At 44.1% G+C, this 26068-nt stretch overlaps 1 protein-coding gene across 1 annotated transcript in view; it reads left to right on the plus strand.

Annotated features, from left to right (window-relative positions):
• Nucleotides 1–1571: 1571 nt before the first annotated feature.
• tgfb2 (transforming growth factor, beta 2) overlaps nucleotides 1572–26068 on the plus strand; it is an 80283-nt gene continuing 55786 nt past the window's right edge. The window contains exon 1 of the mRNA XM_080200546.1: nucleotides 1572–2699. Within this exon, the coding sequence (XP_080056672.1) occupies nucleotides 2354–2699 (346 nt within the window). The 5' untranslated portion in view covers nucleotides 1572–2353. The remainder of the gene's footprint in view (nucleotides 2700–26068) is intronic.

Genomic DNA, 26068 nt, shown 5'->3' on the forward strand with positions numbered 1-26068 from the left:
CGTTGGAATACTGATATTTGCTTTGAGCTGTGTGTTTTATTTGAGTGCACGTTCTTTTTTGGAAGGGAGAATTCATTCCAATGGCGCTGCCGAGTCTGAATCACTTTTATTTTCCCCATACGATGTGGAAATATTTGTCCAGCTGTCTTGTTGGTTTAGAAACTGAGCTACACGTCCTACTGTCTAGTGGAATTTTCTGAGTCACGTAGGTGGACGATTTCTCAAGCGGTGAGGATTGCCCTGTCACTGAGACAATGTAATGCAGAGAGCACCATTCTGTGGATATGGCCAGTGCGGTGCCCCCTGGGCCCTAGCGCCCCTTTCCACTCCCAATATTATTTTGATCCTTACTGACAAAAGTCACATTTTTTAAAAAAAAATCTGAAGCGAGATAAAACCATGTATTTTTTAACAGGATATTTAATGACAAGTAGAAAAGCTGTGAAGGAAACAACGGGGCCCCGTCCCCTTTAATATTGTTAAACTGAAAAGCATTGAACTGTCTACAAGAAGTTGCGTAACTCCGCAAAGCACAGTTTGAGTGTGCAGTAAATCCCTGAATGGAAACGTTACAGATGAGAGAAACGCCAGGTCTTCTTAACAAGAGACCTCATCTCGCAGTGACTCACAACAACTCGAAGCAAGAGTTCATCCTCACTGGGTTTGTGTGCGAGTCTCTTTGATCCTGTGCTTTCCCAGTCAGAGCTTTGTATTTTCCTCCACCGTGCGGCTTTTTGCCTATTGAGAGATCAAGCAGCATTCGGAGTAAACAGAGACCGGTGCTGGTGCTCTCTGATGCCACACGTGTTAAATAGTTTCAGTACAGTTTCATGTTTTAAGATAGTCTGTGATCGCCTGCACAGCTTCGTGCTGTGTGGTTTAAGGTGGTCGCTGAATCCAAGATGTCTTCAAAGGAAGAGGGTGTACTTTGATAGGGATACAAAGTGGCGACTCGGCTATTGCCAAGTTTACTCATGCTACAAATTCACCGACTCCACTTTGAATATTCCTGCCACCGCTGATAAGGGGGTTTTCACAGTAACTTCATTGCAGTGTTAATATAAGCCTACTTGTGACGCTAATAAATAAAGTTAAACTTAAGATGAGTGAAATAAATCTTAATACTATCTTGCAAAAAAAATGTCTGTTGTGGAATTTTGCCCACTGCGTCTATTCCAGCCCACCCCCCGAAGGGCGCTGGTAAACAAATGCTATATAGTTACTGCTTCATATTATCCAGTGGTACAGTTGGGAAGCAAATCCCCTCGAAACATTGGATACCAGCCCGTGTTACATTTTCCAGAAAGCTGGCGTTTTAAAATGCCAATTCTGTGAGTCCGCCTGGAGTTGCGCCTGAGCGCAGTCAGCAGCGGGGGTTCGGGTGGGTGGGCGCTAGAAGAGAGCAAGTGGGGTGGGGGGCGGCAGCTGCCTGTCAGTGGGCAGCCTGTTAACGAAGGCAGAGGAATCTTCCATCGGTCGGACCCCCACGTCATTGCAGGGAGGCAACACGTGGTAAAGTGAGACTTTATAAAGGTCTCCCTGTGCAGCCTGATGTTATCTGCTGGCAACTTGCTCTGTAACACGCACACTGTACAGGCTGTCTCTCTCTCTCTCTCACACTCTCTCTCACTTCCAGCCTGGGCTCTCAGACTAGGATGAAACAGCGAAAGTAACGGTTCGCCAATGACGTGAGGCTCCCAACTTCGGGTTTAGATACAATTTTTTTTAACCCAACCTCTTTCCCCTCTTTTTCGTTTTTTGGGAAAAGAAAAATCGAGCTTCGCTTTTGCCAAATTAATTGGGTGTGTGTGTACTTTTTTTGTGTGCATTAAGATTCTCTCCCTTTTTAACTTCACCCTGGACCCCAGGCGAATCAGGAGAATTCAGGAGCTCGGTGGAATAAAGTTGGCAACTTTATAACTGGAGAAAAAAAAAGCAAAAGATTTTTTTTGGAGAGAGAGAGAGTGGGGGGAGAGGGAAGTTTGGGAGAAGTTAAAAGATTTCCTCTGGACGGCGATGAAGTGAAGAAGGTGTGTTTATCTTCGGCAGAAAGCAACGTTAGCGCCTGGACTGCAACTTCAGGGAGAAGCCAGCACTTGGCAAAGTCACTGAATAGTGCACAGGACTTGGGAAATCAAGGTTAAACAATAGCAACAATAAACGTGCCTCTCCTCTTTTTTTTGCTCTGTTTTCTTGTAAATATTTAACTTGTTTTGTTTTCGCCTGACGATCTGCAGCCGCTTTTTTTTCTGCTTTCCCCCCACCTACCCTGCCACACCACCCACTTTCTCTCTCCACACCCCCCCCCCCCCTCACTCTCTCTCTCCAACTTACCAGCTGCCCAGCTTTGAAAATGCACAGCTCCATTTTCACTGTTTTTCTCACGCTGGATTTCGCAATGATCGCCGCTTGCCTGTCGACCTGCAACACCCTCGACATGGAGCAGTTCATGAAGAAGAGGATCGAGGCCATCCGAGGGCAAATCCTCAGCAAACTCAAACTCACCAACCCCCCGGAACACTACCCGGAGCCCGAGGAGGTCTCGACAGACGTGATCGCGATTTACAACAGCACCAGGGATTTGCTACTGGAGAAAGCGAACGAGAGGGCTGCCACTTGCGAGAGGGAGAGGAGCGAGGAGGAATATTATGCCAAAGAAGTTTACAAGATTGACATGAACCCATTTAGCTCTCCTGAAAGTAAGCCATGGGCAGCACATTAAAGAGATTGCATCCCCCTTTTTGACACAGAGACTGTAATATATTTAGCAACCAAGTCCCTAAAATATTTCAAATACCCCTCCACATTTGGCTAAAGACGTACGATTGGCAATACCTCATTTAAAATAAGAGTACAGCAGTTTTAATATCCCACCTGTGTCTGCAAGAGGGGATGCAGTTCCTCTTTAAGGCTAAAACGGGGTTTGCATGCACAGTTTCGCGAAGAAATTCGGTTGGCTTTCGCGCTATTTTTTATGTAATATGTTATATATGTGTGTGTTTGTGTACAGAAAGGCATCTGAAGTTCAGCGTTCGCCTGTCTGTAGACTTGCAATTTGCCAAGTGACACGACTGGGGAAATATAGCAATGGCATTTTTGGCCGGGGGTGGGGTGGGGGAGGCAGCGCTGAGTTTGCTTATTTTTGTAGCGGTAACTTGGGTGGTGGGCAAGTGTGCACAGTCGCCTGGCCGCGGTTCTGGGACAGTATCCCGTGCAAATCAAATCTAAAATATTCATCACACACAATCTCCGAACCTGCTGTCTTCAGTGGAAATGCTGACATTCCAAGACAGGTGCTGTGTAAACAAACACGGCAGTCAGGCAAAGGGATAAATATTCGGATCTCCAGCGACTGTTTAACCCACTCCGCGCTGAAACTGCCCGTCCTGCGCTGCTTTCCAAACGGCTCCCTTTAGATTCTTTCGCACAGAATAAACGTGGCTGGTGCATCGCGCTTTTTGTTTTGGCATTGTAGAATGTGAGGATTGCTACATCTTTTAAAAAAACGCAACCAGTAACTATTGTTAAAAAAACCCTCATAAACATTGTTGCAAACCTCATAATATGAACAAAGGAAATCTATACTTTGTGATCTTTAAGATCTGCTCAAGTCACTGTGAGATTTCTCAAGGGAAGCACCCACGAGAAACAAACTGTGGGATCTTTCCAACGATGCGATGCAGAGTCGATGGGCCGAAGTTCCTCTTCTGCACTGTGTGACTGTGATTTAATTTTCTTTAGACGAGATTCCTACTTTTTTTGGTCGAACTTAAACGTGTTAAATAGCAAACTATTGGACGGGTGTCAAAGCATCTCCATGGGTCAGAGCAGTGGCTGTTCAATTCGAACAACTGAGAGTCAGTCCAGTGCCAGTTGTGTGTTGAGTTCAGACAACAGCTCTTCATAACAAAGCTCCCCACTCTACCCCCTTTTCCCCTCCCAGCTATCCGTTATTTCTGTCCAGAACACGTGCACGCTCAGCCACTCTGTACCAGGTTAATTGCAGAGAAACACCCCGCCTCGCAATCCCTGGGTGTACAGTTTCACATACAGTGCTATCCCTGGCCGTAACAAAAATACCGTCAAACTCCAGCCTGGGCTCAACGCCAACCTCATTACGTACCAGGAGTGGGCCAGAGGGATAGGGATGAGATACCAATTATGATATCAGAGCAATTTAGACATTAAAAAAAGGAAAAGTTTCCTTGCTCGCATTTATTGACCTGAAGCAAGTTGTTCTACTTTCAGGGGAGTGACGGGAAAACTTGCATTTTCTATAATTCACTGGGAATCAAATCTCCCGACTGCACCTTCTTAGTTTTTTTTTAAAAAAAGGACAAATAGTTTTGCTAACCAATCAGAAATTTGACTCGATTAGCTATCCGTGCTTGCAAAATATAAAATGCCCCAACAGTTGGTGGGTTCTGAAGATGAGTGCCGAGAAAGGGCAAGGGTGATTGGGATAGATTTCTCTTGAACTAGAAAACATAAATCCTCAGTAATATTCTTGTAATCGCCTGGGAAGCAAATTTCAAATCTGTTGCAAATCCGTGTGCTCTGAACCACTTCACTCTGAAGCGTACACGCAGAATTTCCTCAGTGAAGTTTGTGGGCGTGTGGCTACTCTGGTGAATAGTTTCAAACCCAGACTGCTGGGAGGGCGAGATCTGATTGTGCATAATGAAATTGTTTGCGTTTTTATCAGTGTGTGGGGGGATTAAGTTTGGAATCATGACAATATAATAACCGGGGCGGGGGCAGAATGAAATCGCCTCCTTGCCTGGAAGTTGGAAAACTTTCTGGAGTGGCGTGAGGTGCCGAGAAGTGTTATATAAACGCGGTTCTTTTCCTGTATGTCGACATAATTTGGCACTAATGGTGGCTAAACTCCGAACATCTTGCTCTGAAATGTACGCTCTGTGTTCCTGGTTCAAATCCCCAGAGCCCAGATTAATGGTCTCTGCCTCTGAGACCTGTGCCTTTTTAAAATTTTATTCCATTCTTGAAATTAGGAGGGCAATTCGCAGTGGACAGGACAAGCCGTGAACCCACCCCGAAACCAACTGTAATTCAGACTGAAGCCAATTCATGGACCCCTAAGAGAGACATACAAGATGCAAGCTGACGAGAACAGGCATTGCACCTGATGCTAAGCTTGGTCTGACACTTAAGGCAAAAGGCCGATGACTTGTGTTCAGCCAAAACTCTCTGTCCGTGCGTAAAGGACAGGTTCCAATCACCAAACTGCACTATTCTGTCTGTGTGTGTTTAGTTAATAACTCCAACGTTGCGCCATTCAGATTCTGACACTGAGTTGCAGGCTCCTAATCCAAGGCTAGGCGCTCTCTATCCCCTCCACCTGGCTGCTGCTGCAACCTCTCTGATCTTGCTGCTTCTGTGTATCTGAATGAACAGATTTCAGCCACTCAGATCCTGAGTCAGGGCAGTGGGCTGTGGCCGCAGTGAGGAACAGTCAGGCAGATGTATATCAGCATTGACAGACAGGGGCTGGAGAGGGAGTGAGCCAGTACCTTGCAACCATTTCTGCAGAATGAAACGATGGTGCAGATGTTTAAAGATGATCGGAAGGTTAGTCCATGTCAGGCATAGCTCCACAAGAAGCGAGCAAATGTGGAATGTCACCGTCTTCTACAAGGCAGGACTGTGAGAAGCTCAGATACCAGTTCCCTGCATTAAAAAGCAGAAGTTGCTGGTATGCCCTTTGCTCGCACCCCCACCCAGCCTCAGGGCCGAACTTCGTGAGCCACAGATTTTGGAAGTTTTTTTTCAGTATTTACTTCTTCCCACCATTGGCCACAATCATAAACTGTATTTGGCACCAGTTCTTGGACATCGCCCCCTTTTGCATTAGTTGCAGTGTGCGCCTCTCTGAAAATACATTTCAACAACTTTCTCCTTTTAAAAGTCAACAACACGCCTGCAGACCGGCGTTTCAGAGATCTCCCTTTAATGATGCCTCTCCAGGGCGGCATTTGATGTCAGTAGGCACGGCCAGAAACCAGTTAGAGAATTCTCCTGGAAAGCAGATTTGATTTATAAATGCTGCATTGAGTTTCAGAACCCCGTCACTTCCGAGTCAATATTCAACCAACTGGTTCGCTTTCCTGAAACGCTGGGATTTCCTGCACCTTGCACCGCAACTGATGCCAAAGTTTAGGAAGCAGCAGATAGCAAGTGCAGAAGCAACACCACCAATGGTTACCTTCTGCTACAACACCTCATCCTCACAGCTCTTTGTCTCTCTCTGCTCCACTATAGCTTCTACTATTGTGCAGAACGTGGGTCCCATTGGGGAGGACCTTTCCAACTGCCGCCTGCATGGGAGGAGGAACAAAAGTATATCAGGCCTACTGAGGCTGACAGCACTTTGCTTAACTATAATGCACCCTCTCTGTAAGATTGCTTTCTTTCATCATGAAGAAACTAGTCACTGTCTGTGTGGAGTTTGCACATTCTCTGCGTGTCTGCATGGGTTTCCTCTGGGTGCTCTGGTTTCCTCCCACAGTCCAAAGTTATGCAGATTAGGTTGATTGGCCATGCTAAATTGACCCTAAGTTTTGGGGGGATTAGCAGAGTAAGTATGTGGGGTTATGGGGATAGGGTGGGATTGTTGTCAGTGCAGACTCGATGGGCTGAATGGCCTCCTTCTGTATTGTAGAAATTCAGTGATTCTTTGAAAATCTGGTTAGGTGCATTGGCCATGTTAAATTCTCCATCAGTGTACCCAAACAGGTGCCGGACTGTGGCGACGAGAAAATTTTTCACAGTAACTTCACTGCAGTGTTAATGTAAGCCAACTTGTGACGCTAATAAATAACCAAAACTGATGATAAAGCTCTGGTACTCCCCCTTATGCGAATATCAGTGCCACGGTGCAGCATAGTATTGGCCCATTAATCTATTCCTGGGCATTGTCTCCACCCACCCCCCACCCCGCCATTAATTGAGGAAACGTGAGAGCCCTTTACAGGGTGCAGAGGAGATTTACCTGAATGGTTCCAGGGAGGAAGGATTTTATCTACAAGGTTAGACTTGAGAAGCTGGGGTGTCCTGTGCGGAGCAACAGATATTGAGGGGAGGTCTGACAGAGGTGCACAAGTTTATGACAGCTTTGGATAAAGCAGACAAAGAGAGGTCATTTTCATTAGCTGGCAGTACAAGAAGCAAAAGACACACAGATTTTAGGCAAAAAATGCAAGGCAGAAATATGAGGAGAACTTTTATTCTGCAGTGCCTGGTAATGACCTAGAATTCATAGAATCCCGACAGTGAAGAAGGAGTCCATTCGGTCCATCATGTCTGCTCTGATAACAATTCACCCAGGCCCTATCCCCATAACCTCATGTACAGAATCATAGAAACGCTACAGTGCAGAAAGAGGCCATTTGGCCCATCGAGTCTGCACCAACTACAATCCCACCTAGGCCCTATCCCCATATCCCTACATATTTACCTGCTAACCCTTCTAACCTATGCATCTCAGGACACTAAGGGGTAATTTTAGCATGGCCAATTAGCCTAACACGCACATTTCTGGACTGTGGGAGGAAACCGGAGCACCTGGAGGAAACCCACGCAGGCACATGGAGAATGTACAAACTCCACACAGACAGTGATCCAAGCCGGGAATTGAACCCAGGTCCCTGGATCTGTGAAGCAGCAGTGCTAACCACTGTGCTACCGTGCCGCCTGTATCTGCCCTGCTAATCCCCCTGATTCTAAGGAGAGGCACCATGGCACAATGGTTAGCACTGCTGCTTCACAGCCCCAGGGACCTGGGTTCGATTTCAGGCTTGGATCACTGTCTGTGTGGAGTTTGCACATTCTCCCCGTGTCTGTATGGGTTTCCTTCAGTTATTCCGGTTTCCTCCCACAGTTAAAAGATGTGCGGGTTAGGTGGATTGGCTATGGAAAATGCACCGTAGTGTCAGGGAGACTAGCTAGGGTAAATCCATGGAGTTATGGGGATAGGGCCTGGGTGGGATTGTGGTCAATGCAGACTCGATTGGCCACATGGCCTCCTGCACTGTAGGATGCTATGATTCTATGAATTTAGCATGACCAATCAACCTAACCTGCACATCTCTGGAGTGTGGAAGGAAACGGGAGTACCTGGAAGAAACCCACGTAGGCAAGAGGAGAACATGCGAACACCACACAGACAGTGACACATGGCTGGAATCGAACCAGGGCCCTGGCAGCAATGCTGACCACTGTGCCACATATGCAGTTGATGGAAGCAGAGATGATAAATCCTTTCAAAAGAAAAATGGGATGTGCACTTCAGGGAAGTAAATTTACAGGGGTACATGATGGAATAAGCATTAAGGCTGACTGGATTGATCAATAGAGAGCTGGTATGGATCTGATGGGCCAAATGGCAGTCTTGAGTGCCATTCTAACTCTGTCACTTAATATGGGACCTGGGCTTTTGCATGGGAGGGGGCTGTGTAAAGAAGCAGCTGAGGGTTTTGGCGGCTGTAGCTCAGAAGTGGTGCAGTTAATTGAGGCAATTTGCACATTGCAATGTATCAGTGTTCGACTGGCACTAATCAGCTATGCGCAAATTTTCTTGGAAAAAGCTGGCACAACTCCAACTTTACAGTATAATTTCACTGAAACTTTCCAGGAAATTCCAGGCCATCATTCCATCCTGTGAACCTTTTCCCAACTAATTTTCCTCGCACTTTTTTTCCCCTTTATTACTTGGCTCTGGAGAGATTTTTTTAAACATTTTTGGTCAACAGTTGTGCTCAGCAGCTTCCAGCTTTGCATAAAATATAGAGCATTTCTACGGATACTGCTATTAACCCTAATTACTTACCATCTATTTGTAATCACAATGCCAAATCATTTCTCAGACACTTTTAAATAAAATGCTACAGTATTGTGCTTCTTATTTAGGATATCATTCCTCTAACTCTGGTGTAAATTCCTAAAATGCCAGTTGGATTGTGGTTTTGACAGAAGGATTTGTGAAATATCCTAAAATTCTGGTACAATTCCCAGAATCTCATGTGATAGAAACAGAATATGACTGCAAGCTTTGCAGACAAATCAGCCCAGTTATAAATGGACATAGTGCTGAATTCAAATTTTAAAAATATAGGTAAAAGCCCCTGGAATCCCACCTAATAAAAAAAAGAACTTGACCCCGCCCAATCACTGTTAACAAATGGGCCAGCCTGTAACTAAAATACCATCAGAAAAATAAACTAAACAAGAGCTGGATTTACACTTGAATGCAATTTTCAGTGCAGCCACAAACAGTTGTGGGATTGCAATGTTGTGTGGCTTTCTTTCTCAGCTTCCTTTGTTAAAAAAGAGCTGTATGACACAGTTGACAGGAGCAGTGAAAACATTTGCTGGCTGAGGAAGCTGACTTTGATCCAATTTATGAATGCCATGTTATTAAATAATTTGATTATGCAGTGGTTGCTTTGGGCAGAAAACATAATTACAAATGATGTTTCTGATTATCGCTGTCTGTTATGAGAATATGCAACTACTATCTTTGGATTTATGTATTTTGTCAATCACCTTAAAAACAGATAGAAATCCCAAACTTCACTTCAGTGACACCAAAATATATACGCATTTACTGTAAGGAAACATGATGGAGTGCTTCAAACAAAACATTTCCCCACCCCACCAAGACATCCTTATGAGAAAAAAAGGTTGTACCCTGTCAAAGTCAAATAACTGTCTGAAATATTTTATGGTCCTGGGACTTTTATCTGACTTGGGTGGCATGGTAGCACTGCTGCTTCACAGCTCCAGGGACCTGGGTTCGATTCCCAATTTGGGTCATTGTCTGTGTGGAGTTTGCACATTCTCCTCGTGTCTGTGTGGGTTTTCTCCGAGTGCTCTGGTTTCCTCCCACAGTCCAAAGATGTGTGGATTAGGTTGATTGGTCATGCTAAAATTGTCCTGAGATGCATAGGTTAGAGGGATTAGTGGGTAAATATGTAGGGATATGGGGGTAGGGCCTGGGTGGGATCGTGTTTGGTGCACACCAAATGGTGGCCCCTTTCTGTACTGTAGGGTTTCTATGATTCTTTCTATGGAAGGCTGGGACTGCTCTAGCAATCCTTATCTCTTAGAATTGTAAATTGAAGGTGCACAATTGGTGTCTGGGTTTAAAATGTGTTAAAGTGGTCTGTTGCGACTCCTGGGTGCCTTGTAAACTTGGCATTGAGTCTTTCTAATGTTGTGAGAAAGTGGATACTTAAGCCCACTCTCCTAACATTAAAAAAAACACCAGCGAGTGGAGCTCTATGCCTGTGCGGAAGTGCACACGAACAATGCTCCTTCCTGTTGGACAGATTATAACTTCCAGCCACGCGCAGTCCAATATATAAGTTGAATATTGCTGGCTGCATTTCAATCCAATGTTATGGACCTTAGTAAGATAGTTTCAGAGAAGGCTTACTGAAGGAGTGGTGGCTGCTGGAAGCTAGGTTTCACACATGTTTGGATGTGCATTTCCACTTTAAAATGTACCTCTTTAATCAAGTGAATTTGGAAAGGCCAATGGCTCCAACCGAGAAGTTTTCTATTCAGGGAGATTATTAATCATCCACAGATTTATCACATGCTTTTACTGACATGCCAGTTTGGTTTATGTAACATCATCCTGACATTTAAGGTGATCTTGGATAAGTTAGCTCCAGGCAGATACAAATCTCTATCTAAGAGTCTACTTAATACCAGCATCACTGACAACATTGATCAGCTTTAGGGGAATTGTCAGAGCAAAAATAAGCGAGTTCCCAGGAGATGAGAAGAGACTTTTTCTCTCAGAATGCCGTGAATTTTCAGAATTCTCTTTCCCAGAGGTCAGTGGAGGCAGGGTCCAGGAATATTTTTAAGGAGGTAGATAGATTCTTGAATAACAAGGGAGTTGAAGGTTATCAAGGATTGGTAGACTACAGAGTTGATGCCACAGTCAGATCAGCCGTGATGTTATTAAATGGCAGAGCAGGTTGAGGGGCCAAATGGCCTACTCTGGCTCCTAATTCCTATGCTCATGTGTATGTTCTAGGACAGCATGCTGGCACAGTGATTAGCACTGCTGCCTCCCAGCGCCAGGGACTTGGGTTCGATTCACCGCTTTAGACACTGTCTGTGTGGCGTTTGCACATTCTCCCCATGTCTGCATGGGTTTTACTGCAGGTGCTCCAGTTTCCTCCCACAGTCCAAAGATGTGCGGGGTAGGTTGATTGGCCATGACAAATTGCCGCTTAGTGTCAGGGGGACTAGAAATGTAAATATGTGGGGTTACAGGGATAGGACCTGGGTAGGATTGTTGTAGGTGCAGGTTCCAGGCGCTAAATGGCCTCCTTCTGTATATAGATTCTATGATTCTATGAATCTTACCATTACATTCTATCTGAGATTCAGTGAAAAAATATTTGTACAAATATTAAAGATACAAAGCTCAAAATAAATGCAAGTTCACTGCTGATAGATGTTACCCTGGCAAAATAAGCTGTACTGAAACAATGCTAAAAGTGCAGAACAAAATAGGCAAATGTACATCAATGTCCTGGTAACCATTACACCTGGAAGAGCTCAGTCATTATGCATATCAGTTTCAGCATAAAACAATCAGGCTAAGCCTGCAGTAAAGTGTAATCATTCACATTCATTAATTGACATGGAGCAAATGCCCTCATTTATATCAGTTTTTCGATCATTACTTGCAGTGTGCAGTGCTGCCTGCATGGATAACATGGACTTCAGACATTCTCAACTTGCTAATAGTGCAGCCAGGTGCAGCTCGCAGATGTAGTGTTATCCCATTGATAGCCCCATTCAATCCCCCAAAGCCCCAGTCTCTTTTGTTCCTCAGAGAGACAGCTTGAACCCATTCACCACTATCCTCCCCCCCAACATCCCTCCCCCTCCCCCAGGTGACTTTCAGGGTGCTCCTGTAGTACAGAGGTTTCGATGTTTCCATTAATCAGCTTCAGAACAATCTTCCTTCCACCTTCATTGCTTTTATCCCTACCACATCCCTTTCAAACCCACTTTTCAGAATGTCACCTCTGCCAGTCTGCAGCCTTTAGTCCTCAGAGACTCTTGCTCGGAGTACTTAGCTGTACTTCCTCCATCTTTTGGTAAGTGTGTAGCAAAGGCCTGCCCATGTACGAAGAGAAAAGCTAAGGTGCTGTGAGTGTGCAGTTAATGATTGATGGGTTCAGTACGGCACAGCGGATATGCAATTCTCTCATGAGTGGGTTATACTTTAACTGTGTCAAGAACGGGCAGTGCAGTAGTCAGGCATGCTTTCCGCAGTAAGGAAGGAAAGATGGAAAGTGGGTCATTTCAAGGTAGTTTTGCACACTGACCACCGTGATAGGTCAAGTGGCATTGCTAAAGGTTGGGGGCATCCATTAGTCAGTATCGAACACAAGAAAACTGAAAAGAGTTGAAGGTGAAGTAACACAAACCAAATTCAATAGAAATAGTACAGTACATTGGATCATGTTCCTCATTCAGAAAATAATCAGTTTGTTTGGGTAAACTGATTGAAGTATGGCATGAGTATTTGGGTTTTGAGCTGAGGAAGAATTTCTCCAGCCAGAGAGTGGTGAATCTGTGGATCTTTTTGTCCCAGAAGGCTGTGGAGGCCACATCATTGAGTGTCTTTAAGACAGAAATAGATAGGTTCTTGACTAATAGGGGAATCAGTGATTATTGGGAAAAGGCAGAAGAATGGGGATGAGAAAAATATCAGCCATGATTGAATGGGGGAGTGGACTCGATGGGCCGAGTGGCCTACTTCTGCTTCTATATCTTACTGCCTTAATGTTTCTAGTTTATTGCACATTTTACAAAATGGTTCCTTATTTTAGGCAATTTTCTTTGTTCCTTCATTAGGAAGATTAGATGTGGTGCAAGGCAAATAATGTAGAGTATTCCCAAATAGCCAATTCCAGTGTAATCTGACAGTTGGAATAAACATCTTGTCTATCTTACTGTTGAGATAAGTCAAATGATACGTTTTCATCTCCAAGAAAACATTTTTAATTAATGTGACTAATATATGCAGCAGGTGAATATAAGACAGAGGTCTTAATAATCTCTCCCTTTAATTTTTGTGTTTGTTCTGTGTTATCGAAATAAATAATAATTTTTCTTACAGGGCAGGAATATCATGAGGTTATAATAGTTACTGTGTGCCTGTGAAGCAGATTTAACTTTAACTGAGTAAATATAGACAGTGTTATAATACAATCTAAACAAAAGTTAGTCTGATAAGAATGTGTATTTAATGCTGTCTTTTGTAAGCTTGTTCCTTTCTATTTAGTGTAGTTTCTGTGCTCATCACGGTAATAAATGTTAACATTCAGGAGGCCTTTTGGCTAAGTTCAAACATCAGATCAAGCCCAAGATCAGGTGCGATGGCCTTTCTTGTCAGTTTGGATCTTGTTTGTCTCTTTTGTGGGGATCATGTATTGGATTCAATTGGAATTTGAATTTGGTTTTGGAAGAATGCAGGGAATGGATTTGAATTTGTCCCATTCACTCTGAGCATTGGCTTTGCAACTTTTAGAATGGAGAAGCAAAACATTAAGGAATGGAACACTTCCCACGTCTGTTACAAAACGGCAGGAATTTCCCAGTGGCTTTCAGGGTTCAGAAGCCTGCACTGTATGTGAAAGAGTCACATTTTCCCCAGAGCAGCCAGAGGGTGGGCTCACCATCCAATGAAGGATGCTGGGCAGGCTTCTGAAACTGGGGAGCCAATCCCCTCTGTATTCCAGCCTGAAAGCAGCAGAATGGAAGGTAAGTGAGGAAGAGGACACTTCAAATGGAGGCACCCACCCTTCAACATTTTCTTTCTGGCAGCCTTCTGTATCGTAAGATGATGGTTTGTGCTGTGGTAGGGAAATCTGTGTTAAACATCACCTGGTGTGGCTCAGGATATTACCATACTACCATCTGAATGCTCAGCCTATTAAGTTCCACATTGATCACCATTGATGTCTGTGTACTATTGATCAATTGCAAGTTATCTGATAATCCTGCACACATAGAGTCCCTACAGTACAGAAGGAGGCCATTCAGCCCATTGAGTCATAAATGACTCTCCAAAAGAACATTACCAAGGTCCACCCTTCTTCATCACTCCCCGTCCTATTCCCACAGTCCTGCACATTTACTCTGGCTAATCCACTTAACCTACATATCTTTAGATACTAAGGAGAAATTTAGCATGGCTAATCTACTTACCTGGAGTGTGGGAGGAAATTGGAGCACTTGGAGGAAACACACACAGACAGGAGGAGAATGTACAAACTCCACACTGGCAGTCACCCAAGGCAACAATTGAACTTGGACCCCTGATGTTGTGAGGCTAACCAGTGTACCACCATGCTATCCTGATGCCCTCAGGAACCCCACTCTGGCATGGCAGCCACAGCTGCATTTGTTGCAGAGACAGTGGGCTGTGAAGGTGCACAATTTGCTGACCTCTGTTTTTTCTGGCCCATATGCTCAGAGGTTTTTGTTTCTGCTAATCTCTTCCAATGCCCTTTTAAACAGTCAGCCTCCAGAGGTCACAGCCATCAGTGACATCTCCCAGTTGTCACTGACCATGTCTAGCGTCTTCACTGACTGCAATAAACCATTTGAGAGATGGAGTGAAGCACTAGCTTGAGTTGTACTCTAGGGAGAACTGTCAACGAGGAAGCTGTAATGATATGAAAAGCTGCTTGTCATGGCAGTGCTGGTTATCAAACCCACAGTGGAGGGGCTTAGCTTACTTGTAGGTGTTATTGTAGTGGAAGTTTGGGCACCCAAGAGGTAATGACCCAATGACCAGTTCACCTCGCAGAAGTTCTTTGGGTTTATGGTTGCCATTTGTGAAATGAATGTGGCTGAGCCAATGCAGTCGCTGTTGACTTAGGAATGAGTGTGCGCTAATAGAATTAGCGTGCTTCAGGACGTCTAGTTGATGACCACATCCTGCAAAGGATACATCTGAGACAGCAAAGGTAGAAGCTGTTCAGCTTTTTCTCCTGCAGTTGTCCAAGTCTAATCACTGTTCAAAAGTGTGCTAAAGGTTCAGGCTAAGTAGACCCACAGTTTGGTGTTCTCAGTCAGGTTGCTGTTGTTACACACTCTCTCACTCAGCTTGGATACAACAGCTTCAGCCTTTGCAATGTGTGTGTAGATTTCAGCATCATGTGACAGATTGTTGGTGATTGTGGAACAAAGATATGTGAAGCTATCAACAACCTCCAACGCCAATGACAGGTTCCATGGCAGTGTCAATGCTGATAGATGGCAGTATAGCAACATCCTGGATCATGGCATTTTTCATCCTGATGCTGATGGTCAAATGAAACTCTTTACATGTGAGAAAGGGTCTGTCCACTTGCTGCTGAAGATGATCCTGGGTATAAAAATGCTAGTGCAGCCTTATCAGCATACAGCTGAGGACCTGCTGCATCTTTATCTGGGCTCCCAGAAAGGCAAGGTTTTTCATCAGTTCTGCTCTGCCAGTAGACTTCTTCACTGGATGATGTGAAAACATATGACAGCAGCAAAGAGTATACCAAAGAATGTCAGTGCCAGAACACAACCCTGTTTGACCCTACTGCAGATCTCAAAGGGTTCCGATGTTGCCCTGTCAAAGCAAACCTAAAGGGTGACACCGTAGCACAGTGGTTAGCACTGCTGCTTCACAGCTCCAGGGCCTGAGTTCGATTCCCAGCTTGGGTCACTGTCTGTGTGGAGTTTGTACACTCTCCCCGTGTCTGCTTGGGTTTCTTCCAGGCGCTCCGGTTTCCTCCCACAGTCCAAAGACGTGCGGGTTAGGTTGATTGGCCATGTTAAAATTGCCCCTTACTGTCCCGAGATGCATAGGTTAGCAGGATTAACAGGTAAATATGTAGGGATATGGGGGTAGGGTCTGGGTGGGATTGTGGTCAGTGCAGACTTGATGGGCCAAATGGCCTCTTTCTACACTGTAGGGTTTCTATGATTCTAGGTACCCATCATAGGGTCATAGAGCAATACAGCACAGAAACCATGGTGCCCTCCCAGCTAATCCCAGTGCCCATGTTTAGCCTGTATCCCTCTAATCCTTTCCCATCTATTTGCTTATCCGAATGCTTTTTAAATGTTGCTATTCTACCTGCCTCAACCACTTTCCCTGACAGCTCCTTCCATATACACACCATGTGAGGAATGCTGTCCCTCAGGTCCCTTTTTAATCTTTACCCTCATGTTGCCACTGAAAGAGACGCTCTATTTAGCTTCGGTGGACAGCTAGTTCTCGCCAACAACTTAAATGGAGCGCCTCTGCCTATGTGGTCGAATGCCTTGGTGAGACTGAAGATGGCAATGTCTGTGGTTTGCTTTGTCCTCTGCACCTCTTGAAGTTACTGGACTGAGATGATCATGTCATTGGAGACCTTCCTGTTCTGAAACCATGCTAGGATTCAGGGTAGCAACATTCAGCCAGGCCCTGCAGTCTGACAAGGGCAAAATGAGCAAATAGCTTTCCCATGTTGTTTAGCAGTGTGATGCCTGAATAGTTGTTAAATGGCTATATTCACCGTGGTTCTTGTACAAGTTCGAAATCCTTGTATCAGGATAGCTACCTATCCTGTGGCACTACTCCCTCCCTCTAACAGAGACACACATCTGTGCAGATGCTGCAGAAGTGCCAGTTTCCTGTATTTGATGAGTTCAGGCGGTTTTAGGAGTAGGACCAGGAGCTTAGTCCATGGCAAGTGACTCAATCGCCTGTTATGGAATCGTTCATTGACCTCAGGTAGGAATTTCCTGCCTCGCTCAATTGAGGCCATAAAATCCCGCTCATTAGCTTTGCTAAGCTCCTCCACTGTGGGTTTGATATTCAGCTGTATCATCACAGTCTTTCTATGGCATCTAGAGCTTCCTCATACACAGCATTATCCCGAGAGTACAACTCAAGGTAATATTTCCCCCATTTCTCCAATTGTTTTGTGCAATCAGTGATGACCTCCCCTACTCTTGTTTTCAATAGTACTGATTTTTTTCTTGTCTTGTTGATCTGTTGTCTTGTTGATCTCTTCATTCATGTCCCGAGCGCTCCCTGTGTCGAAGGACATCTGGATATTCTGGCAAAGTTGTAACCAGTAGTCGTTGGCGCACGGCCTAGCAGTCTGTTGGACTTTACTTCAAGCGGCTTAGTGCATTCAGAGTCTCTCTTGTAATTAATGAGAGTGGACCATTTGGCTTCAATGACAGGTTCCATGACAGTGTTGTTAGCCTCGAACCAGTCAGATTTTTTTCCTCTCTTATTGTTGAGAGTGCAGTATTGCCGATGGTGTCTTGAAGTATGTCCCATTTTGCTTCAGCACTCGGTGTAGAAATGCCGGGGAGCACTGAGTTGAGGAATGGTTGGTTTTTATCCGGGTAGGCAGTATGGCTGACATTGATACAAGGGCAGCATTTCAGTTTTGAATGAAAAACTTCAGCGGTTGCGTTGTAATCCAGGTGCACACTAGGGAGCGATCTGTATCACAGTCAGCCTTGTGGTGGGAGTGTGTGTTCAGGACGCTATTCAGAGAGTCACCTCTGGTGATGCTCAGATCCAGCTAGCACCAATGCCTTGATCTTGGTTGCCTCCAGGACACCTTGTTGTGAAAGAAGGTGTTACTTACACAAAGCTCATGGTAGCAGCAAAGCTTAAGTAGTCTGCTCATTCTCATTTATCTTTTCCAAGCCATGACGGCTGAGGCATGAGGACCATGCCTCATAGTCGGTGTCCACTCTCGCACTGAAATCAATTAGCAGGTAAAGATGTTTTGATCTAAGGATCCTATTGATAGCTGTGTCATTCACCTCAGCAATAGAGTATAGTGTTAGAGTAAAGATAGTCTTGAGGTTAACTGCCTCTGTTTGAATTGAAAAGGCGGATGGAGAGAATAGATTTGAACCAATTGTGGAGGGTGTTCTATCTTCGAAAATAACAGACTCCTTACAATGAAGCCTACAACCTTGTTCAATCATTATCTCTGCCAGATGAACAAGTAATAATTTTCTTTCAGTAATGCGCTCTCAGTGAACCCAGTCTCTTTAGTAGGTAGTCAATGTCAATATTTAGCCTATCAAGTTCCATGTTGATGACAGCTGTCCTTTGTGCACTGCCCACTTCAAGTGGACATTGGCTGAGCTGTGGAACATGATGCTCCCTCCTACCATTGGAGACAGCCTGTAGCACCCCATTCTCTATGCCAGTGGAGTTGGGCTATCGCCCGTGTTGTGTTAACACTCTGCAGCTCTGCAGTGGAACTGGAGTGTCCCCCTGCTCTGGCAAAAGCCTGTGCAAAATATATGGAGATCATGGCCTGAGGCTCCCTTCTCAACCTCCCTGCTTGAGCCAAAGGAATGCAAAGCATTATGTTTGGCACCGGTTTGGTTGCAGTAGTTGTTGCAAAGATGACTTTTTTGTATTTAAACTAAAAAATAGCTTTTGAAGCCAGGCCACCGCTGTGAGTGATGGTGGGGAATCTTTCTACAAGGTGCACTTCAGTTGTTGCTTTACCCAGGCGGGTAGAGAGGGTCTGTCTGGAATATTGCCTCCCGCCTTGGTCCGTCAGTTAGACTGATCCAGCAAGAATCAGGCAGCCAGCTGGAAAACATGCACGCAGGCGGGTAGCCCTGCTGCCCACCACCCATCTACCTTCATGGAAATGGTCCAGGAGCCGGATGGAGCAACCCCCCACCCCCCCCGATTCCTGAGTTCCAAAACCAAGCTTTCAGAAGCTGGGTGCAGCATGGTTAGGTGAAGCTTTTCCTGCTCTGCCCAGTGTTTCACTTCAGGCTCATCCTGGGTAGCTGGAATTGAACAACTGATACACTTTTCATTATCCACACCCAACATCCTGTGGCCCCTCCACATGGGCTGTTTAGTGTGGACATTCTTCATGCTAGGAATCGGATTGACAGCAGCAACATTTTTGACAAGCCAACACGAGCTCATGGTATGAAATGGTTTCCAGAGACCAGGAAGTTCCTTGGAGCTTCCTTGCATCGCAATAAATATTTTTCACGAAATGTGCCGTAAATCCCATCATGTCAGATTCCTGAAAAAAAAGAGTCAAGCAGGAGCAAGTTTGAGAAATTGCCCGGCCAAAGTAGCCTCCAGGTCACTGAAAATGTTACTGCGAGGGAAATTAATTCCTGTGGGAGTGAGCTTTCTTGGAAAGCAGCAGAAACCTTTGCGGTGGGGAGATGATTTACCTGAGCCCAGTTTCGGGAGACTGCCTTTATTCACTGCAGGCAAAGCTGCACTGGATTCAGAGCCGTTCCTCGCAATTGGTAGCAGAGGTGAGATTGTTAACAACGAAGACTTTGTACTTCAAACACAGAGGGGTGATTTTTCGCATTCAGTGCTGCATGGAAACTGGTGATAGCAGAATCAACTCCCCATTTTACACCCTCCCGCCTCCCTGGAATAGAAATATGAGCAGTGTGGAACCAACACACTTTCACTACACTGAAGCAAAAGCAATATTGGCACCTAGACTGCAGCTTCTGGACTAAGGACAATCATCCCTGTCTCCACGGGTTGTTCAACTGTTTCGTGCAATGCCACAAAGAATTTACTTTTGCGATTATTTCAAAGTGTTTACTTTGCTGAACAGTGGGAATTGCAAATTGCTTCCACTCTTTACGATGGACTATAAAAAAATTAAATCTTTCATGAGCAAAGCAAATGAAAAATAATATTTTTAAGTGCGGTTTTCCAAAATAAATGCTATGCAATATTCTGCACCCTCCTCCAGTTTATTTAATTTTATTATGATTTCTGAAATATTTCTTCAGTCAGATTGACAGGAGGAAGCAGTTCTGTTCATTTGAGATTTGGTAAAATGGCATTCCACTGTTCACATTAAGGGTGAAAGTTTACAGCTCCGTTGCATCTGAAAATGCAGCGAGCTGTTCAAACTCCACTAAATTCGGCACAACCCCAGAATAAGAACATAAGAAGTAGGAGCAGGAGTAGGCCACTGGCCCCTCGAGCCCACTCCGCCATTCAATTAGATCGTAGCTGATCTTATTGTGGACTCAGATCCACTTAACCCGCCCACTCACCATAACCCTTAATTCCTTTACTGTTCAAAACTTTATCTATTCTTGCCTTAAGAACATTCAATAAAGTAGCCTCAACTGCATCCAGTCCCGCCGCAGTCAGTGGAGCTTGTTTTCACACCCTCCAGCGCTGGGGAATCCACAAAGGGGATGGCAACCACATTGGCAGAACAGGATAATTCTGCCAGCAAAACCAGATTGAAACAATCCAGAAATTCTTGAGAAGATAAGTAGTAAAACCATAGACTCTCTACAGTGCAGAAGGAGGCCACTTGGCTCATCAAGTCCACACTGACTTTCCAACAGAGCAATTTAGAATGGCCACTCCACCTAACCTGCACATGGAGGAAACCGGATCACATGGAGAAAACCCACATGGACACAGGGAGAATGTGTAAGCTCCATAAAGACAGTGACCAGAGGCAGGAATCGAACCAGGGTCCCTGACGCTGTGAGGCAGCAGTGCTAACCACAGTTCTGGAGATCTAACATTTGATAGCTTTGATTCACAGAGTCTGTGGTAGCAGATAAGGATGTGCAACTGTGGCTGTGGATATTTGGTACAACAAAAATGCTAGATTTTTTAATGTTTGCGTTGGTGTCCTACTTTATTCCCTTCATAGAATCACAGAATCCCTGCAGTGCAGGGGGAGGCCATTTGGCCCACAGGGTCTGCACAGACTCTTTGACAGAGCATTTTACCCACATGTCTGCCCTATCCCCGAAACCCTGTGCATTTACCAAGGCCAATCCACTACCCCTTACATCTTTGGACTATGGGAAGAAACAGAAATACCCGGAGAAAATCCATGCAGACAAGGGGAAAATCTCCATACAGACAGCTATCCAAGGTTGGAGTCAAACCTGGGTCCCTGGAGCTGTGAGGCAGCAGTACCAACACTGTGCCACCGTGCTTTCCTTCACTTACCTGCAGCCCCTCTGATGCCCAGCGCTCGTTGAGTGCATGAGTGCTGCGGCATGATTTTCTCTTTAATTTTTCTCTCAGTTTAGCAGTGAATAAAATGCCTGATTTTGATATATATCATCCTCTTCGCAGCATGACTATGCTTGGAACTCAGCATGTGGTCCATGGAACACCGCACAATACAGTGGCAGTGTCTCCACCACGTGATATAGCACATTGGACACACCACTATAACAGCAAACTTCCTTTAACCCGTTCAAGGTGAATGCACACTTTTGTGCACCACGTCCAAACATAAAATTACAACTTCCTGTTTTTTCCGATGAAATAAACCAGGATAAAACTCAAAATTCCAAAGCAGGGATTGAGATTAACAGCAGGCAGTTCCAAAATAATAGCATGGTTGCTAACATTCAGCATAATAGAACTAGCTGCAAAACAATGTCACTACATAGGTAACCAATTTGCTGATCATGTAGGGAGGAGTCTGATGTTTGCAGTAAATCCAAACATTGGAACATAGGAATTACTGGATGTAAAAGACCGAAATCCATCTGGTTCAAATCCTATTATCTCAATAGTTGTCCAATACAACAAATTAAAATCTTTGACTTATCAAGGCAAATAATCTCTATCAATCAATCTGCTATGGACCCAGGCAAGAGGGGAGGGAAATCAGTAATGGTAGAACATTTTGTGAGTCATTGATCAAGAGTTACCTGTTTCTCCTAAGCTGCATGACTGTATGTCTCAATTCACTCATCTGACAAATGCCAAAATATTGGATAGAAATCCACCCAATTCACCTTTGAATGAAGACGTTAATTATGAAAGATGAACTGTAATGGTAACATTTCCCCCCCCCATGTACTTATAACTAGTTTCAGAAGCACAACAACACAACCAGAGAGCATGGAAATTAATAATGTTGTATGTGGTGATAGAATTATTGTTTTGTGTTTGGTTGGTCACCAGATACAATGAATTAGTGGCTCATCTAACTAAAAGTTGTTCTTGTACACTCTGCCCGAGGAGAATGGTGCAAAATTGTGAAAGGATTTGCAGGGTGATTAACCGTCACAAGAGGCCCCAAGTAGTCTCCTAGAAGCTTCCTTTATACCAGCTGATATGAGGACTTAGCCCATGAGGCAGGAGGGCTTCATGGACCCCCTAGGCCCATTTGATCTGGGAGGGCTTTACATCCACCAGACCGATACATCACATTGGACATTAACCTTAGAATTCAGAGCTGATGTTTGAGCTACTACCTCCGGGAGGAAAGAGCAAACACTGCATCTTCTGACGAAGTAAAGTTTATTTATTAGTCACAAGTAAGGCTTACATTAACACTGCAATGAAGTTACCATGAAATTCCCTTAGTCGCCACGGTCCAGCGCTGTTCGGGTCAATGTCCCTAACCAACACGTCTTTTGGATTGTGGGAGGAAACCGGAGCACCCGGAGGAAACCTGTGCAGACATGGAGAGAACATCCAAACTCCACACAGAAAGTGACCCAAGTTGGGATTCGAACACAGGCCCCATGGCACTGTGAGGCAGCAGTGCTAACCACTGTGCCACCATGCCGCTCATAAGAGGCAAGAAGCTAAAGGCATTCAGCTGGAAGTGGAGGTATTTCACTTTTACTTATGATCCGCCTAAACTCTAATTATCTGCGAAAAAGAAACAAAATATAATTTTAAGCAGAAAAGGACTAATTCAGTAGTGAATGTTGAAGTTCCACCCTGAAAGGGTTAAGTGTGCGTCCCTCTGTATTGGAAACAAAAAGTAGCTTTAAATTTCAATTTAGTAAAAACAAGCCAAACCATCTGTCAGCCAAAGGTGTTGCCATGGTGACCTCTTTATCCAAAAACATATTTCATGGAGGTTGGATAAACTTGCAATCCTGGCCACTTGCAGCTGTTTTTATTGGCCAGTTTCTTTTGAGGTCACCTGGACTCTGTTGATGATGGAAAACGATCCAGAATGTAGGCAATGCCAAGATTTGTGTGGAAGCATTTCAAAGCCCACATTTGAAAAGATTGCTGCTGATGGGGCTCCCATTGTCTGGCTACCAGCATCTACAGCCAGGAGCAAAAAAAATTATTCCATCAATGTAAAGAATGACTCCAATCCAAGTCTTATATTCCTGACCTGGACTAAAACCAGAACATAGGAGCAGGGGTAGGGCAATCAGTTCCTCAACTCTGATTCATTATTCAATTAGATCATGGCTGATCTGTATCTTCCTCATTTATCCCCAACTCCATTTGTTTCTTCTCCCGTAATACAGTTCGGCCATAGATATTCCTGAAGAATTCTTTCAATCCCATATTTGAGAATTTCAGTTGGCCTAGTCTTAGTAGCTTTTAGGAGGAAACAGATCCAGCAAATACTCCGTGCCCACCCCAACCCCCAACCCTCCACCCCCACTTCTCCTGTCAGCATTGCAGACTCATTCAATAAAAGTAAAGTTTATTTATTAGTCACAAGTAGGCTTACATTAACACTGCAATGAAGTTACTGTGAAAATCCCCTAATCGCCACACTCCAGTGCCTGTTCAGATATCCTGAGGGAAAATTTAGCACAGCCAATCAGCACTTAACCTAACCAGCACTTCGTTCGGACTGTAGGAAGAAACCAGAACATCCAGGGGAAACCCATGCAGACACAAGGAAAACATGCAGACTCCACACAGACAGTGGCCCAAGCTGGGAATCAAACTTGGGTCCCTGGCGCTGTAAGTGCTAACCACTGTGCCACCATGCCACCTCAGCAGTGGTAGGGCAGCACGGTGGCACTGGTCATTTATTTTACTCTACAGTGTAGTATCCATTCAGTTTGATTGGGGCAACATAATGACTGTCAACTCATTAAGGGATATCATTCAGAGACCGTGGTAAAAATGATGACACTGGTTTCATCTGTTCTCTTATCTCTAATTTAAAATATTCAAGATTCAACAATTCACAGATCAGCTTCATGCATGTGATGGAAAGTTGGATCTTGTGACTTTTACTCCTGAGAAAGGGCCATTTTTCTGCTTTTGTCACATGCGGTGCATTATATACTTCCAGGTCAAGTGCAAAACTGCTATTAAATGAAGTGTATCAAAATTGTTGTTTCACCTAAGTGCCCCAATTTGCTCCAAAATATAGTGCACCTCTGTACATGCATATTGGTAGGATGCAAAATGATTTGCAGTGCACAAGTGGAATAAGACATTAGGTTTATTCCAGTGAGTAGATAGGCTGATGTTGTAACATTCCTGGGGCACATTGTCCATGACAACTATTGTATTGAAGATGGCAATAGCTACTTAACCATTCAGCTACTTATTAAGGAAATGGCTTTGGGAGGTGTAGCAAGTGCAACAGCCACAACAGTATATAACTGGTAACTGTGATTTTGAAGTCAATTTTTTACATTAAACCAGGGGTAAAAAGTCTGGATACAATGATCCAGATATTCACAGAGAAAGACTTGGAACAAGATTGCCTCTTCAGAGAAAGAATATTCAGGACTTTCAGTACAACAGAGATGAAAGTTTTAGACAAGGTCAAAGGGCTTAAAACAAATAGATTCACAGAGATAGTTGATACTTATTTCAGAATGCTGAGAGAAATGAGAGAGAAGATCTGAAAGGCACCAAATATCAGGTAGAGAGAGCGATTGGACACTGAAGACATCAGTTCATTGGAAAATACCTATTTTCAAAAGCAGTGGCAAAACAGATGCAGGGAATGATAGTCTATTAATCTTATTTCAATTCTGTGCAAAACAATTATCAGGAACAGACTTGAGGATTATCTGCGTCCAATTAACAGCAGGAAACATAGCAGGATCCTGCCTGATTGAATCCCTTGATTTCTTTTCAAAGTGACAACCTCCAAATGAATTTTTATGAATGCCAAAAGGTCATTGATAAATCTCGTGGTAATTAAACTCTATGCAGTGAGGATTTAGGGGAAATCGTGAGTGTAGAGGAGAAATCAGATGAGGAATGGAAATGTTTAAGTATTATTTAAAGGGGTCCTATCAGGGTAATAGGGGTACGCATTAAGTGGAGAGTCTCAAGGCTCAGCAGTGGGGTTAGGGCTGTTCTTAATGCACACCAATGACTTGAATTCAGAAATTCTACTATAAGCTGGTCAAGCTTCAAGACAATACCAAAATAAGAAGGGAAGTGGAATCAGTGATGAAACCCAGAAACTTTGGGATGAGTTAAACAAACTAACATGGATAGATTAAACAAAAACAGATAAAATGTAATGGAGACAAATACAAAATGTTGCACAGAAGGAGGAAAATAGATGATTTACATTCATCAATGGTGTGTAAGTAGCTGAGGATGAAACTGAAAGAAACCCAAGTATTAGTAGATTTAGTGTTCAATTTGAACAGAGTAAAAATTCACAAAAGTCAAGCTGGAAATCAACTGACACACCCTAGACAATAGAATAGAAATCAGAAGAAGTCACTATCAAACCATACAGCTTTGTGGTCAGATCATATCTTGAGTACGGTCATCAATACTGATAAATGAGGAAGATATTGATTGGTATTTTCCAGCTACACTTGCCCCAAAACCGGAAAATCCTGCCCAAGGTCAACGGATCTTTGCATGGTCCACCCCCCACCCGCTATAACTCCCATGGCTGTCGGGATGGGAAAGTTCCTCCCATTGAATTCCTGAAAAGCAACAAAGAGCCAGCAGGCTGATCTGTAGCCTCATGGATCTGAGCTACGTAGTAAAATTGACGACACTGGGGCTTTTCTGCCTAAAAGGGAGGCATTTGAAGGGGAATATTATAGAGATATGTATGAGAGCAGAGAAAGATTATTTTGAAATACTAGTTTAAAGTAAATGGTGGGAATAGCACACGTGTTCAAACCAATTCAAGGGTAACGAACATCTTGAAATGGGATTCTGGTGGAGGAATGTAAAAAGAAACCTTGGAATGATTTGAGAAATAACCAGATGCAGCCACTGGGAAGGTATGGTAGTCCAGAATGGATTGAA

The sequence above is a fragment of the Carcharhinus amblyrhynchos genome, chromosome 12 (assembly GCF_965287045.1).
Source record: "Carcharhinus amblyrhynchos chromosome 12, sCarAmb.v2.hapA, whole genome shotgun sequence".
NCBI classification, from domain to species: domain Eukaryota; kingdom Metazoa; phylum Chordata; class Chondrichthyes; order Carcharhiniformes; family Carcharhinidae; genus Carcharhinus; species Carcharhinus amblyrhynchos.